The sequence below is a fragment of the Hibiscus syriacus genome, unplaced genomic scaffold (assembly GCF_006381635.1).
Source record: "Hibiscus syriacus cultivar Baekdansim isolate YM2019G1 unplaced genomic scaffold, ASM638163v2 tig00111954_pilon, whole genome shotgun sequence".
In the NCBI taxonomy this organism is placed as follows: Eukaryota; Viridiplantae; Streptophyta; class Magnoliopsida; order Malvales; family Malvaceae; genus Hibiscus; species Hibiscus syriacus.
Window position 1 is genome coordinate 348600 of NW_024063221.1, and position 17401 is coordinate 366000.

Sequence of the window (17401 nt, forward strand, 5' to 3'; positions counted from 1 at the left end):
GTTAAAAAAATTGCTTGAATAATATCAAACGAAAATTATTTGTTGAAATAGGACGAATGCTACAGTACCATACAAGACGCATGGCCATATGACACCGGGGTGTTTCCATGCAAAATGCATTAAACACCATGCGTGACCGGGGTATTGCCATGCAAAATGCATGGAACACCATGCGTCACCCCTTAATTTCCATGCTTTCCATCCAATTCCTTAATTATTTGCATGGATTGGATGCAACCTAAGAAATGCATCCTTAATTTGCATGGATTTCATCCAATTCCTTAATTATTTGTATGGGTTTGATTCAATCTAATTTCTTAGGTTGTTGGGACAGATTTTATCTTGGTGTCCAGTTACATCGAACCATGCCCCGCTAATTAGAAATAATTATATTCTGACACTACAAATTGATCTAATTATACCCTGGTAATTAGATATAGATATATCCTTATATAATCTATACTATAACAGCACAAGTTGCATGAACCATGCCCTGCTTATTAGGTATAGCCATAATTGAATTTATGTTTTTATTTCAATTTCAATGAAGGAAGGCTGAATGTTTAGTTCTTCCTATTTATTATTTTTTGAATGAGTGTGATGGATTTTCATATTTTATTTGAATGAATATTTACCTATTCATTTTTAATAGGTGTGATGAATTAAACGAAATTAAACCAAAATTATTTGAATATGTAAGCTTAACGAATATTTTTTTAATATTAATTTCTATACGAAAACATTTAACTGTCTATAGCTCTTGTCGATGCCATGGTGTTGTGGAATGATAATGTCGAGGCAGACGTCGAGTGCGTTGTGGTTGTTTGGGGGTGTGGTAGTCATCCTCCTTATTCACTGAGGGCATCTGATCTGGTGATGTAAACATATACCCACCACTCTGCTCACTCATCTTTGGTGGAAACGTATATCGACAAATAGTAGTATTTGACATCATAGATGTCATGCGCTCAAAATTGTGTGTTTATTCAAACATGGGAGAGTATATGGGTGCCTGAGGATGCATAAACTGGGTTGACTGAGGTTGCATAAACTCGGATACGTATGCCAGAACAATAGAATCGTCAACTAGGTAAAAAGTAAGATTTTTCGGATTGACCATATGTTTTTTTTTTGAAATTATCGCCTTTCACTTTACGTTGTCAAATACAACTTTCCATTATCCCAAAAACTAAACATTCATCCTTAATTCATAGAAATTGGAATAAAAGCATAAATTCAAATATGGCTATACCTAATGAATGGTATAGATTATATAGGGATATAGCTATCTCTAATTAGCAGTGTATAATTGAAGCAATTTGTAGTATCAGAATATAATTTTTTTCTAATTAACGGGGCATGGTTCGATGCAACTGGACACTAGAATAAAATCTGTCCCGAAAACCTAAGAAATTAGGTTCAATCCAACCCATACAAATAATTAAGGAAATGGATGGATGAACTCCACGCAAATTAAGGATGCATTTCTTAGGTTGAATCCAATTCATGCAAATAATTAAGGAATTGGATGGAAAGCATAAAAATTAAGTGGCTACACAATGTGTTCCATGCGTTTTGCATGGCAACACTCCGGTCACGCATGGTGTTGCATGGTGTTCCATGTGTTTTGCATTCGGTACCATTTGATAGTCTATTCATTTTACATGGTACTGTAGTATTTATCTTATTCTAACGAATAATTTTTGTTCGAAATTATTCAAACAATTTTTTTACACAGCATTATTCTAAAAATTTAACCATAAAATTCTTTAATCCAAATAATAACTGATAAATAAATAAAAATAAAATAACCTACGATAAAACAAAATTACGCGCCATGACAATAGCTGTTAAATCACGCATCAATCAGAAAAAGGAACCACTGCTTCCCGTACTTCTTTCTGCCGTCACAGCAAACCTTGCTTTTCGATTAACAAACAAATTTACGCGCTCCTCGTGTCGCGTGAGTCTCCCCTGAGGCCTTTAGCTTCAAAGCATTCTCTCTATTCAAAATCCAACTAACAGAAAGAAGACACTCTCGCTTTGTATTCCAAGCCTTTTCCTGCATTTGGTTTTGACTTCATCCAAACCCTAGATTGCTCCTCACTGTACCCAGGTATTGATTCTTCTCTTAAAATGCGTTCTTTGATAATTTTTTAAAACTTTTTGTTGCTTAGATCCGTCCTCATTAATGAGGAACCAGGGATTTAATTTTAAGGAAAATGCGTTGTATTGATGATGCAACGGCTTGCTGATGGTCAAAAATAATTTCTTTTGACAGGTGGGGGAGCTAACCTTTGCGAGTTTTTATGAAGAGCAGATAAATACATTTCTATAGGTATCATCGTCTACTACTGCCTGCTTTGATTTCTCTGTTTGTTGCAGATCGAATCCTTGATATTGGAAGGGATTGATTGTCATAAGAAAGTTATGTCACTACTCATTAGTGATGTTTGTTTTGTTGTTTGAAGTACTCCAGAATTTGGAGTTGAGGCTTAGAATCATATTCAATGTGTATGCAATCCTACCTTTTCTCCCTGACTTCATTCCTCTTTTCCATTTTTATTACAATATCATTGGAACAAATTGCAGGGTGAATAATACTATGACACTGTCTAGTTCTTTGGTAAAATTAATCACTTATATATAAATTATTGCGGTTGGCATTACGTTTTCGTCGTTTGATTATACTGTGTACCCGTTTTTCTTCTCTTGTGTAGCATTCAGAAGCCTAGTTGGTCCAGGAAGGAGCTTCTTCTGACCTGTTCTGGTAAAGAAAAGAAAACTCACCTCCTTCAAAGATCAAAATGACTGAAGCTTTGAAGTTGGCTAACAAAACAATCAAGAAGTCGGATTCAAGAAAGGTCTTATGCGCTACCAACAGTCAATCTTCCTCTAGGAAGCACACAGCAAGGGAGAGATCCCGATGAGGGTGTTTCCGGCTTCTGACCAGCCTCCGGAGCATGGATTTTTAAATTCATGGATATGCAAAAACTCTGCTTACAGAGCTGTTCTATCTAATGATGATGCATTTGCTAAGAGATGCTCGTGTTGTATCTGCTACTTATTTGATGAAAACAAGGACCCAAGTCTTTGGTTGGTATGCACTTCTGAATCTGGTGACGGGAATTATTCTGGGTGTTCATGTCATATCGAGTGTGCTCTTCAACATGAGAAGGTGGGAGTTGTTGATCTTGGCCAATTGATGCAGCTAGATCGTAGCTACTGTTGTGCTTCTTGTGGTAAAGTTTCTGGTATACTTGGGTGAGTAATTGACTTGCACCTCATGCTTCAGTCCATGATTCTCATCATGTCAAAATTTGATGTGGGAAAATGATCTGAATCTTATAAGGTTTTAGAGAATATGATAAATTACTTATTTTTCAGCATTGGGCTGACACGATTGGAGTGATTATTTTGCATCTGCAGATGTTGGAAGAAGCAACTTAGCGTAGCTAAAGACGCTCGCAGCCTGGATGTACTTTGTCATAGGATCTACTTGAGTTACAGGCTCCTAGACTCGACATCCCGCTTTAAAGAACTGCACGAGTTTGTGAAAGATATGAAGGCCAAATTACAAACAGAAGTCGGCTCCATGAATGAGGTTTCTGCCAAGATGGCACGGGAAATTGTCAGCAGGCTTTCAGTTGCTGGTGATATACAGAAACTATGCTCTCTTGCAATTGGGAAAGTAGATGAATGGCTGGCAACAATGTCTAATACTAACCCAAAGTCTCAAGGTTAGAACCCGCGTTGGCTTCCTTTATTTATTATTGGTTATGTAGATGTTAGTTACATGAAAAACATGTTTTGCTTGATGGGCAGATTCACGACCTGCCGCATGCAGGTTTCTGTTTGAAGATGTGAAGTTGTCTGTTATAATGGTTCTGGTTGAATTATCTACGGTATCATCCGATTATATTGAGGGCTACAAGCTCTGGTATTTCAAAAGTAGATATGAAACATGTACGAAAGAACCTATCTGTGTTTTCCCAAGAACTAAGAAGAATTTTGATATCTAATCTGCAGCCTTGCACCGAGTACACCTTTTGTATTGTTTCTTATACCAAAGCTGGTGACTTGGGCCATTCCGAGGCTAAATGTTTCACTAAGAGTGTGGAGTTACTTAACAAGAATCCTAATTAAGCGGATGTCATGAATCTGAAGAATCGGCTTTCCCTTGTTGAAGGAGGCTATTCAGGGTCGAAGGATCTCACGACAGTTGATTCATCTGGATTTAAGGTTCAAGACCTTGGAAAGATTCTGCAACTTGTTTGGGCTCAAAAGCTAGGATGATTTGAAGGGTTTTGTAGTGATGATATAGAAAAATGCTGTGCGGCAAGCAAGATTATTGAGCCTGAAACTCGGAAAGACAGTCATATGGCATCTGTTTCGCGTGGGATTGACTTAAATGTTGCCTCGATTCCTGATCTAAATGAGGAACTAACTCCTCCATTAGAGTCCTCCAGAAATGAAGAAAACGGTTACACTTTAGAACAGGCCATGGAGGCAGATGACGATGCTGCATCACATGAATAGAGAAGAATGCCATTGGAAGATCGTACGGAACGAGTGATTCCCATACAGAGTTGTTCAAGAAAAGAGCAGCGAGGTCGAATGAAGAGTCACACGACTGTGATAGCATTAGCACCCTTGTAAACGGATCGCCATTCTGAAACTCAACGACTCTGGTGACTTGGACGAGAGCTTCGAGTCATGCGTAAAGATAATCAGATGGCTAGAAGGCGAGGGTCATATTAACCAAGAATTCAGATTGAAATTACTAACATGGTTTAGCGTGAGGTCCACGGAACAGCAACGTAGGGTGTTCAACACATTCATTCACCCTCTTATTGATGATCCAAGTAGCTTGGAGGGGCAGTTGGTTGACTCGTTTTCGGAGATCGTATCTGCCAAGATGCCACGTATTGTATTATGTAGTAAGATGCGACACTAAGTTGACGTAAGCTGCTATTGGATCACAATTATTTCATCCGATTCGATTACTTATCTGATTTTAAATATTTTTCATTAATAGTTTTTTTTTTAATTTTGTTGATATGTATACAGTAAAAATGGGCTGTTAAGCTTATATTCGAATTAGATTTAAATTTAAAATAATACTACATATAAATTAAATATAAATCAACTCGAAGCTAATTAAAATTTGATCAAAAACTAATTGGAGCCCGGTTGAAACTTTATTACTAGATCTTGAAGGCGAGCCGGGTGGGGAATGAGATACTTCCAATATATAAACTTTACTCGGTAGTTGAACTCAGTGTTGCATTCACCACTCATCAAAGCAAAGTCAAAGATCCGGGAAAGCATGAAATGCTTCCCAGCCTCTAAACTCGCCACCAAATCTTTTCCGGTTAAGTTCCCATTATCACTGTTCCCAAACATCCACGATACATCGGCTATTGCCGCCGCTGCTCGATTTTCAATTCTCGCTCCTCGTTCTCTCCGCTTCTATATTTGCAGTGACGTCTCGAGGTCATCGATAGGAAGCGTTTATTTTTTCTAGTCGTGATTGGATCTTATCCACCATGGCTGGTGGCGCTGAAGAGTTTGTGAAAGGAAATGTTCACCCAAACGGGTTGCAGTCATTACTCTAGACCGTCCCAAAGCTCTCATCGCTATGAATTTAGGTCCTTTTCGTTATTTCTCCTTCGTTTACATCGAATTTCTCCTTCTTTTTAGTCATTCAAGTTTAAGTAACTCTTCTACGAGCTAAAAGGTTGACTTTGATTGGAGTGAAAACAAATTTGACGTCAATGACCTGTTGCAGCTCGATTTTAAACTACATAATTTACTTTGATAGTATAAAGGATAAAATTTGGAGTAGAACTGTTGAAAATAGATAAGAGCGAAGTGAGAAAGGAAGACATTGTTGAATAATTTGCTGGCACTAATGGAGATGAGTATAATTAAAGAAGCATGTATTGGTTCTGCAAGTTATATAAAAAAATCTTCTTTTTTTTTTTGAAATTTTAGATATTATTCAAATTAGTGGAAATCTTTCCACTTTGGTGTCAAGTGGCATTTTCTTTGGAGTGGATATGAATTAATAGTTTGCAGATGGGTTTTGGAAGTGAGACGCTTGTGTATCTTGATAAATGCAGATATGGATATCAAGTACAAGCAAATTCTTGATGAATGGGAATTGGATCCAAATGTCAAATGTGTTTTGATCTAGGGCAGCACACCACGAGCCTTTTGTGCAGGTACTTTGAAGAAAAAAGAATTATGGATTCTTCTTTTGCAACGTTTCTAAATGCTGTTTGTAATGAAGAATGTGCATTGATTTCCTAGTAGGCTAGTTTTCATGTTGCTAGTGTTAGGGTAGTTTTTGGAGCTAACCATTGATGGGTAATGCATGAATGGATATTAAAGGTGTTGTTGCTGAAATCCAAAAGGATAGAAACACACCCCTTGTGCCAAAGGTTTCCTTTCCCTTCCATCTGTAAATGCATGCCTTGTGCTGCAAATGTTTCTTTCTAGCTTGCTGTTGTTGAATATTTTATCAGTTCCTGTTAAATTGGATGTTGCAAGCTATAAGCTATAAGTTGTTTTCCATGTTCTTTTTCCTTTGGGTGGGATGAGGATATTCTTTTCAAGTTTTATCTTTTAATTTTGGGTTCAATGTAGTGTTCTTCTCTCATTGATAACTTACACGTTAGCTTATTGCAGGTGGTGATGTGAAGCAGATTACAGAGAAAAACAAACTCTCGGATATGATAGAGGTTAATTATATACCATTATAATTATAAACATTTCCAATTTACTAAAATTTTGTCGGCACAAGATGTTTGTCACATTTTCCAACTCAAAATACTACTTTTACCATGGACATGATACATTCAACCTTCCGAGAACCATTGATGAGAAATACTTTGCGAGAATTTGAAACACAAGTAATTGTATGCAACTCTGAAATCTAAAACATCCATGAGTCTGGGTTTTATGTAGGCTCTATATAATTTCAGGTGGATAAACAGGGGGGATAGTTGGGATCAAATAATTGTAGGTGATATGAGTCTTGAGCATCCTTTGATTGTAACTGAAATACAACTTGAATAACATAATTGGCCTCTATTTGTGTCCAGATGAAATTAGCTTTTGCTCACATCCGTAGGAGCATAATTAAAGTTCAACCGTTTACATTTTTGCTTGCAGTTTTAACTCTTTGAATGTTTTATCTTGTAAACATGGCAAGATTATAAATGAACTGTTGTTACATGTCCATGATGTAGCAGTTAAAATGATAGGATGGGAAAATGGTAACCACGGAGTGCTCAGTACCAGGACTGAATATAGCATATAGCTTGCTTGATTATCTCATGTGTGCATGATGTGTTTATAGGATTAGATATCATTTCTAATTGCAGAGTTGTCTGTTTATTCTTTGTTGTTTCTCATCTCTGTAGTGCTGTTCCATCACTTTGTGTTTTTCATTTTACCCTGTCATCGGAAGTATATTATCGAATTATGCTGTATTGTTTTTCCAGGATTTTACTGCAGAGTATTCTCTAGTATGCAAAATTTCTGAGAACAAGAAGCCTTATATATATCATTCATGGATGGCATAACAATGGGCTTTGGAGTTGGCCTATCTGGTCATGGTTGCTACAGAGTGATAACTGAGGTACAAACTGATCATTTTGCTGCCCAGAAATATTTGGTCTTGCATTTTAAATTTTCATAGCTTTACAAATTTTCTCTCTAATGTTTTGCTCTCGCATAAATCTGTGGGTCAGAGGACTGTTCTTGCTATGCCAGAAAATGCAATAGGTTTGTTTCCCGATGTTGGGTTTTCATATATAGCAGCAAAAAATCCTGGAGGGGGTTCTCTCGGTATGTTTCTTTTACTCTAAAACTAAGCTCTAAGATATCAACACCCCTACTGTTTCTATTCTCAGCTCACTCTACGACCCTCACTGTTTCCACTTACAATTTTGGAGTTATGCAGGTGCTTATCTCGGAATGACCGGGAAAAAGATATCAACGCCTTGAGATGCACTATATGTAGGTCTTGGAACACACGATGTGACATCTGGGAATCTAGGTTCACTGAAGGAAGCCCTTCTATCCAGTAACTTGTAATCTTGTTTCTAGTTTGACGGTTTTCTGTTTGAGTGGACATGAAATATATTTAGGATCTTCTTGGTTTAAATATGAACTTCAACATTTAAATCTTCTTGGCTTTATTGTAGTCTTATCGCGAGTAATATGTTTGGAAAATCAGAGATGCAGTGGTTTATATTGCAACATAAATATTTGTGGCTACTTAATCTTTCCCTCAAAATCATAAATGATATATTTATTTTCACACAGTTCGGAGGATCCAGACAAGGACCTTGCAACATTGCTGGCCAAGTACAGCAGTAACCCCGAGTCTGGAGCTCACTTGAAGTTACTTTTGCCTCAGATAAGTTCAAGCTTCAGTGCAGATTAATCGGTTAGTGAGACGATCGCAGAGCTTAAGAAACATCAGCAAAGCACAGAAGCTTCAAGTAAGCTTATCCAAACGGTAAATTAAACTGCATAAGCTTCATCATTGTGCTCTTGTGGATGACACTGAAACCGGCAATGTAGATCTGTTAACAGTTTCTTTCTGCAGTGGCAGAGTGGGCAAATGATGCTCTGCAGGGGCTTGGAAAAGGCGCTCACTTTTCTCTTTTCTTAACCAAAAATTATTTCTCTAAAGTTGCATCTGGATATGGTAAACATGGCAATGAATTTACAATGGTGAGTTCGGAGATGTATCATTCAACTGCCCTTTTCTCCATCTCTAAGCAAATTTCTTCTATGGTAGCAGTATTTTTCAAGTAACATGTGTATATTTGTTGCATTGATTGTTTCCAGCTAAAAGGTGTTATGAAAACTGAATATCGCATCGCCTTACGGTCTTCTCTACGACATGATTTTTTTGGAAGGCGTCCGTGCAGTATTGGTTGACAAAGATCAGGTTGTGTCTTCCTATCTCTGCTCTATTTTCTCTCCAAGAGAGTATTCTTGTCTATCTGTCTATGTATGGATGTGCATGAACATATACGCTCCTTACTGTTGCATGCATCCTCGTTTGTCCATAATTCGGATTCCTTTTCATCTCTTTGCAGAATCCAAAGTGGAAGCCTCGGAGTTTGGATGAAGTTATCACGGAGGAAGTGGAAGTGGTTTTCGAACTATTAGGTCCAGGAATTGAGGAGTTGAAAGTATAAGGTTCACATGAAATACTGGTAATATTCCTGGGATGAGAACTTTAAGGCTTTAATAATAGTGTGATCCTAAAGCACAACCATGATTCATACGATCAGTTGTAGTTGTATGTACAATCTCTTTACAGCCACTATTATGACTCAAATCTTTATCTATGATTCCAACATGGCATAGTTTACGTTCCGGCATGATCGTGTGACTTTGTTTAAAACGGGACAGTAATGTGGAATGTTCTTAATTTGAGCAGCTGCGTTTAAATATTAATAAAAATCGTATTAAGCCGAAAAATGTAGGGCCACGGCCAGCAGTTATTTGAGGCGGCGGCGGAGGAATTAAAAGGAAAACGTGTGCGAAATGAGGACAAGCTCCCCTCCTCGTCTTTATCTTTTTCTCTAGATTTCCACTATTTCTTTTGACTATAATAAATTAAATACTCCATAATTTATTCCAGAAGAAAGAGATGTAATATTTGGTGGCTACTGTTTCTATAAGTAAATAGTAATCGTATTTTTTTGCTTTGATTTTTAGGTAAAAATTCTATCCGATTTGATATGATGTAATATAAATAAATATATTTTATTTTTATCAAAGAAAAAAAGAATTTAATTAAAAATATATAAAGAGAAGAGTATTAATATAATTATATTCAGATGTTTCTAAAATGTTACTAAAATAAATAATTTATATTGGAATTAATACTTGGTGATGTCACTTTCGCAATTCCTTTATGTTTCTAAAATGTTAGTCCAACGATGAGAATTAATAAATAATTTAGATTGGAATTGTAGTTTATATTATCCGACTTTCCTCCTTTATATATATAAATATAGGCAAATAAGGATAAGGACAAGAACAAGCAACGTCCTAAACCTGGAAAAATGGGTAAACTTCCAGGAAATGACGTATATGACATCTAGAACCTTGAGCTTTCAAGGAGACCACAATCGCCAAACGTTTTGTGTTTGTGTTTGTATAAAGTAGAGCGGCCTTTAAAAACAAAAAACAGAAGCAGGGAGTAGATGTATTTGGTCCGAATTCCAAAGTGGGTGTCAGCCAATTCCATGTCTGCTACTCGGTGGTTTCAAGCTCCAGGGAAGGGTTGTTGCAGGTCGCAGAAACCCAGTTTGAGGAGGAGGTGCTTGTCGATGGCAAATCAGCAGAAAACTCGTTTTTACATACTGGGACGCTGTGTCTCCCTGCTCATTCTATTTCGGATTGACTTCATCCAAGGCTAAAGGCCCCAGGAATCCGCACCAAATTGAAATGCAAATCTGGGTCTGGGTCTCAACTTGAAGCCAAAGTGTAAATAAAGCAAGCAATTTTTTTCTCCTGCATTCCACAGATTCCATTGCCTATCGAATTTGCAGACTCACCCCGGTGTATACGGAAGATACAATATTGATTTCAGTACCAGATATTTTAATTTTGAGACTAGTTTTGTTTCTCACTACTTGAATCAATCATGCCAGAAATCACCAAAAGGAAACACAGAAGCAGTTTGGAAGGATAAAGTATGATTTATTATCTGAAAGTTAAATGTTTGTAAATTCATATGAAATAAAATCCTAATAGGAATATAAGGAGACTATGATTAAGATATATAAATATGGTTTAAGCTTGATCTCAAATCAAGCAGTAGATTTTGTTTCAAGCGCAGCATCCGCTTTTCATAGTAGAACGAGAAGACTCCACGTGGGGCGCAATAATAGGCTTTTGATAACTAGTAGGAAAAATTAGCGGCATTTTGAATTTCAAGTCTCGTAAGTCGCAACGCTTAAATCCTCCACTTTACGCTCCCTAGCTATGGCTTCGCTTACTCCCGGAATCCTCCTAAAGCTCCTCCAATCCATGAATTCCTCTGCCCGTGTCACCGGAGACCACTGCTCACCTCTCCTCCAAGTCATCGGCATCGTCCCTGCCCTCGCCAGCTCCCACGATCTCTGCCCCATCCACGGCTTCTACGTTCAACTCTCCGATTCCCTCCACTCCACCTACGTCTCCCTCTCCGAGCGCGACACTGAGTTAATCCTCTCCAATCGGCTCCAGCTAGGTCAGTTCGTTTACGTTGAACGCTTCCATTTTCACTCCCCTGTGCCACTTGTCTCTGGTATTCGACCGCTCGCCGGTCGTCACTCTTTCGTTGGTTCCCCTGATCCTCTCATTGCCCGTATTTCGTCTTCCGAAAGGGATTTCGTTCTACAACCCCTATCCGAATCCGAATTTTCCGTGGATACGGTCGCGGCTTCTCTGTCTAATATGAAATTGGATCAACACAAAACTCCAGCCAAAAACAAGGATTCGAAAATCGAAAAGTCCAGAAAACGGCAGCCTCTCGCGCCTAGAGATAACACTAAGGTTAATGAAAATTTGCTAAGATTTTCGTCTCCAGCAGTGGCAAAACGTTCGGTTTCAAAGAAAACAAAAGCGGCTATTGCGGAAAGAGATCCATCTCCGGCGGCGAAAGTAAAGAGATCGGCTTCTCCTGTACCATCGAAATCTGTGGTACTGAGCTTGGTGGCCACGAAGGAAGATGGTAAGAAAGTTGCGAGAGACCCGGTGATCATAGTGCCTTCGAGGTATAGGCAACCATCGCCCAACGGAAGGAAGCACGCATCACCGAATACACGGAGACCATCGCTTTCTCCGGCTAGGAGTTTGTCCGGTGGGCTGAAGGTTTCGCCGGCTGTAGGCGATTCAAAGAAGAAAATGGAAACGATTGTTGCTGGGATTTCGAAGGCGTCTGAAGCTTTGGTGGGTTCCGCCAAGAGTTGCAGGAAGAGCTGGGATGAACAAGCAGAGAAGGGTTCAGGGGAGCTGAAGGAGAAAGCGTCTGCTAAGACTAACCCGGATTTGCAAGCAATTTTGCGGACTCAGGTAGCTAAATTGGATTTCTTAATTTGCTAATTAATCACAAAAAGAAAAACAAAGTCGAGGCTTATCTGAAGATGAAGTTGATATGTAATTGCATTAGACAGTCTTTTTATTCCCATTTCAACTACTAATCTGTTTTCTTGAAAGATGCCCACTTTGTTTTTCTTTTTGTCAAATTATCTTTAAGATTTCTATTCAAGTGGGAAACTGGAAACAGGGTCAATTCTGCTTTCAAGTAATCAGTTATGAGAATGTGGATTTTTTTTTTTGTGTGATAGATAATGCTGTAGAATTTGAGTTACATGCGTCTCTTTGATACATAATTACTGAATTTTTGGCATGATATATCCTTTTCCTAGGTGGCCATTTCAAGACGTTTAACTGATGTTCATAGTCAGAAACCCAATGACGAAAGTTCTACAAGCAATGAGAAAAGAAAACCTAGCCGACCTGAAGGTGGCCCCAGCTCGGAGAAGCCAGCATGTGGCGGTGGGGCTTTGGGAATCACCATCCATGAAAAGAAATGGACTGATGGCAGTGTTCCATGGGACAACCTTTCTCCTAACCTTGCAAAGCTTGGAAAGGTATGGGCCGGTTTCAGGACTTATCACGAAGCTAACCAAATCCTTCTTCACTTTATATTATATATAAAGCTTGCTTGCTTCCTAATTAAGATAGTGTTTGAGGTGATGTGATGCATTTGGTAGAGTAGCAATAAATATGGTGTAGCTTCTGGTATAAGAATTAAGTTCTTACAGTTTCGTCTCATGTCAATACAGGGAAGTTGTAAAAATAAATATGCATTTGGTGATTTTCAATGCTATTGATACCGTATTGTAGTTTCATTGTAAACATGTAGGTACAATGGTACGAGTGCTTGTCACCATCACTGAACTATTAGGGTTAACATTGTGTTAATGCAGGAGGCTATGCAAAGGAGAGTTGTTGCTTCTAAAACAGCAGCAGAGGCATTGGAGGAGGCCATTGCTACTGAGTCTCTTGTCAGGAATTTAAGGTTTGGATCCATTCTCACCTGCATATGCATGCAACTCGTTCCTATCATGCAATGTGAGGCATGTAAATACATAAACGTAGCCGATGACGTCCATATATTTTCCAGCTTGTTTTCAGAACTTTCCTCTAAATCCAAGGTTGGGAATCCCTTGCCAATCATTGACCGATTTCTATCCATTTACAATGATGTCGAGAAGCATACCGGAATCACTGAGACGGTCGCAGCTGTCCACAAATCTGACTTGGAAAATCTGTCGACTGAACACACTAAATTGTCTTCTATATGGGTGGAAGCCGCTGTGACAACTGATCTTGAGATAGTCTCCCTTCTGTCTCTTGAGAACAATGAGTCTGTATCAGCTTTGCAGAGACCCAAGAACCAAGTCAAAACTTGCTCAGTGCCACCACCACAGTGGCAACGTAATGCTGCCACGTGGACTAGAGGTGGGGGTATGGAAGAGACGGTGCACTTTGCAATGAAGTTGAGATCTGAGATGCAAATGTGGTTTGTTGCCGTCATTGAGGGATCCTTGAAAGCGCTACCTTTGGATTGTGGTTCGATAGCATCGGTTTTATCGCAGTTGAAACTGGTCAACGATTGGTTAGACAGGGCGGTTGCAAAGGGGGATGAACCATTGGTGGACAAGGTTGAGAAATTGAAGAGCAAAATCTATGGCTTTGTCATTCATCACGTTGGGACGCAACTATCCTCTTGATTTTTACTTCTACTTTGTTTACAAAAACAAATATTTATAAGTTTTATTTAAATTCTGAATAAATTTATGTCCTTTAAGTAGGTATTTTTGAATAATTTTTATTAAGTCAACTCCTATAGAAAAACATACCACATCTTGAATTACTTTTAAAATTTGGATAATATTGGGCAAGTATGATAGGTTGCTGTTTTATTTTTAAAGTTGCAAGGTGTATTTTTGTTGATTGTATTAATAAAGCTTGAGATATAATTATTCAAATATTATATTTGAGTTTGATAAGTTTGTTGTAATATGAATTTTTGAAAGAATAATCTTGAGACAAAATCACTTGGAAATTTCGTGTCAATTGAAGACGATGATAATGTAAAAGTGGTGAAATGTTCAAATTTAACATATTTAAGATGATGATAATGTAAAAGTGGTGAAATGTTCAAATTTAACATATTTAGCAGAAAAGATAATATAATTATAGATCAAATAACGACATTAATCGTCAATTGCATAATTTATTGTACTAACTACTTTAATTTTCTTTTAAGTATTTTTAAATTACTTGATGATGATATAAAGAGACTAAAAGATTATTGATTTATTAAGGCATAGGATTTAATTTTTATAAAAAAAATTATTATTTGATATATAATAGTAATCCTAAACTTTTGTAGAGGTGTATAAATATATAATATTTATATTTATTTAACTTTCTAAGAAAAAAAAAATCAGATATACATTTATTCATAAAATGGGTCCAAAATATTTGCATAAGTCAAACACCTTGTAAAATTATTTCCAATTTTATCTAAAATTTACCTAAAATATTAAAAAAACCACCAATTTAACACCCTCTATCGAATATATACTGAACTAGCACCCTTTCTGACAGAATAAGAGGTGAAACACGCCTTGCTGATGTGGAGGGAAGGCACGTTGCAGGGGGCGCCTTCCATGGGTTTATCTTGATTTGGCGCCACGACGGAAGACTCGTTTCAGGGGATGCGACTTTGAAGGTGTGTTTCGGGGCACGTGCCTTTTAATACCGATTTAGTGTCAGATTTTAATGGTTTAGGGTTTTTTGAGTTAAAGTGGTTTAGGGTTATGGTTTTTATGTTAAAATGGTTTAGGGTTTTTAGGTTAAAGGGATTTAGGGTTATGGTTTTTATGTTAAAATGGTTTAGGGTTTTTAGAGTAAAATGGTTTAGGTTTTTTTGTTTAAATGGTTTAGGGTTAGATTAAAATTAAAATCTTGATCGTGAGGGCCTATAAATATGTGTGAGGTGAAAACTATTTTACTCACTTGAAGCAAAAATCATATTTTTTTTTGAATTTTCACTTTCATAGCTTGAGTTTTTTCGCTAACATGACAACTATTCTTGTAATTGTTTATTATGATTGTAAATCTTTAATCATGCCTTTCAAAAAACAAATCAACTCAACGAGTTGAAGTTGGAAATAGAAAGAAAGGTTTAACTTGGAAGTAATAAAAGAGTATCTTTATTATATTATACATTGATACTATCATGCACGAGGTTTCATCTAAGTGATGATGTCAATCTTGTTGGTATGATTGAGACATACTAATATCATTCTATATCTAATTTCGATTTGTTTGTAGAGTTTACTGATCTCAACCTTGCTCGTATGGTTAAGGATGCTACTTTTAGCTCGATATTCTACCAACTAAGAAAAATGATGAAGAAACAAAGGTAGATGATGGAGACCAGGAAGCATAGTTCTAATTTGTACCTGAATGACAACAAGAAAAAGCATGGAGAATTGAGAACTAAATATTACTTCTGACGAGTCTACTAATTACGAGGATTAAAACATCATAAAGAATAATGGTATGTTTATGTCCTTAACGTAATGTGTTAGGTTTTTTATTTTTATGTCCTTAATGTAATGTTTATGGTTCATTGTTTTTATGTCTTTAATGTAATGTTTATGGTTTAGGATTTAATGTAATGTTTATGGTTAAATGTATTACAACCTCATCTTTAATTTAATTAGTCCTACGAAGAACAAAATCTATTTCAATATTACTTTCACTATTTTAGAAACAATAAAAGCTACCTTTAAACATGTCATCACATAAACAATATGTTTGTAGAATCCTTTTGAAATACGAAACTAATATAATTTAGGGAAATAGTAGAGATAGTGATGTTTCTACAATGCATAAGCTCTTTTTGCTTCATCAATAGATGTATTGGGTGAAGATTGTATAACACTTGATATCCTTATTGCAATCACCCTTTTATGTGAAGCAATCACCCTTTTATGTGAAGCAATCATATACCTAACGCATAAGTTGCTTCAATGACACTCATTGCAGAGGCTTGCTTCAAAATATGATAACCAACTTAAACATCGACACAATACTTGGAAAAACAGTCAATTATACCTTCCCTAAACAATGGATCTAAAATTTTTAAATGCAAGCCTTTTGTAAAAGTAGCTGATAACCCTATAAAAAAGCTATATTGTGTGCCTTTTCAATTAAGTTATTGGTTGTTTAAGAGCCCATTTCATTGCATATAGTTTCATTTAGGTTCATGTAGTTTCATATAGTGATGATGTTTTACTGCAACATTTTTTCATGAAATTAGTGTTGTTTAAAGGGAAAGGTCTTGTTTTGTTGATGATGTGCAGGTAACTAAAGCTGAAGGAGAAGTGGATAAATGCTATAACATTCTAGACGACATTTCTAGACACAGAAAAAGACAAAATGATGAAGATATTTTGCTGCCAAGTTGTCCAACCCACAGGTGAAGCCTCTGCCAACCATCCTTGTAATCCCCATCTATCAGCCTAGCCTACCTGTTCATGTGAAGGGAATGATCCCATAGGATACAAAGGAAATTTGGGAACAAAACTCTATGTTGCTCTTAGTATAAGTAGATAAAGTCACCTTACAATTGGGAGAGCTTTTGAAAGGTATGAGCTAATAGGGAGAAAGAGGCGACAACAACCAAATCTCCATTTTTCTTCATTTTCTTCCTCCTCCTTCGTCGAGTCCTCCATAGCCAGCTCAAGGGGATATAAAGCTAGGCCTTTGAGAGAAGCTAGCTTTGCTATGGCGGTTCGAGGTAGTGGGTCAAGCTCACAGTACCTTATGTGTTTGAGAGTTTCTTTATCCCTTTGTTTTTTCATTTTTATTTTCTTTTTGGGTTTGTAATGGAGCGGATGATGATGATGGATGATCTTGACCCTGCCATGAACTAACTTAATTGGCGTGATTTTTCTTTGGATGAGTATGATTTTTCTTGAAAAATGGTTTATGTTTTCCATGTTTAAATGTTGTTTTGTTCCAGAATTGCAAGAGCTTTCAAGAGTTAGGCCTAGATCGACGTGAACAATGAGGATGAGCTGGGAAGCCATGCTCTAACCAACCTTAGAGATAACAAAAAAGTTTCAACAACTAAAAGGGGTAGGACTTAGTCGATATTACTATGCTACAGTTTATGCAAAGAGGTATTACCGTAGAATTTTTACTATTAGTTTCCTTACTAGAGATAGCTTAAGAATACTTTCAAAAACCATGTCGAGCAATTTACTCATGGAAGATGGGAACTATTCTA

At 37.0% G+C, this 17401-nt stretch overlaps 1 protein-coding gene and 2 pseudogenes across 1 annotated transcript; all 3 read left to right on the top strand.

Moving 5' to 3' along the window:
• The first annotated feature begins 2763 nt into the window (after positions 1–2763).
• LOC120173519 lies at positions 2764–4987 on the top strand (annotated as a pseudogene).
• A 562-nt stretch (positions 4988–5549) lies between these two features.
• LOC120173482 lies at positions 5550–9344 on the top strand (annotated as a pseudogene).
• A 1663-nt stretch (positions 9345–11007) lies between these two features.
• Positions 11008–13823, top strand: LOC120173500. Its single transcript, XM_039180651.1, has 4 exons — positions 11008–12096; positions 12453–12677; positions 13017–13108; positions 13214–13823. Exons 1-4 carry the CDS (start codon positions 11026–11028, stop codon positions 13821–13823), a joined length of 1998 nt encoding a protein of 665 aa, XP_039036582.1. The 5' UTR covers positions 11008–11025.
• The last annotated feature ends 3578 nt before the right edge of the window (positions 13824–17401 follow it).

Bases quoted from the DNA above. Each gene is read 5' to 3' on its own strand.
- LOC120173500 (XM_039180651.1), top strand. From the start codon at position 11,026: ATGGCTTCGCTTACTCCCGGAATCCTCCTAAAGCTCCTCCAATCCATG. The intron at 12,097-12,452 runs GTAGCTAAATTG...TCCTTTTCCTAG, and splicing joins AAGCAATTTTGCGGACTCAG to GTGGCCATTTCAAGACGTTT. The intron at 12,678-13,016 runs GTATGGGCCGGT...GTGTTAATGCAG, and splicing joins ACCTTGCAAAGCTTGGAAAG to GAGGCTATGCAAAGGAGAGT.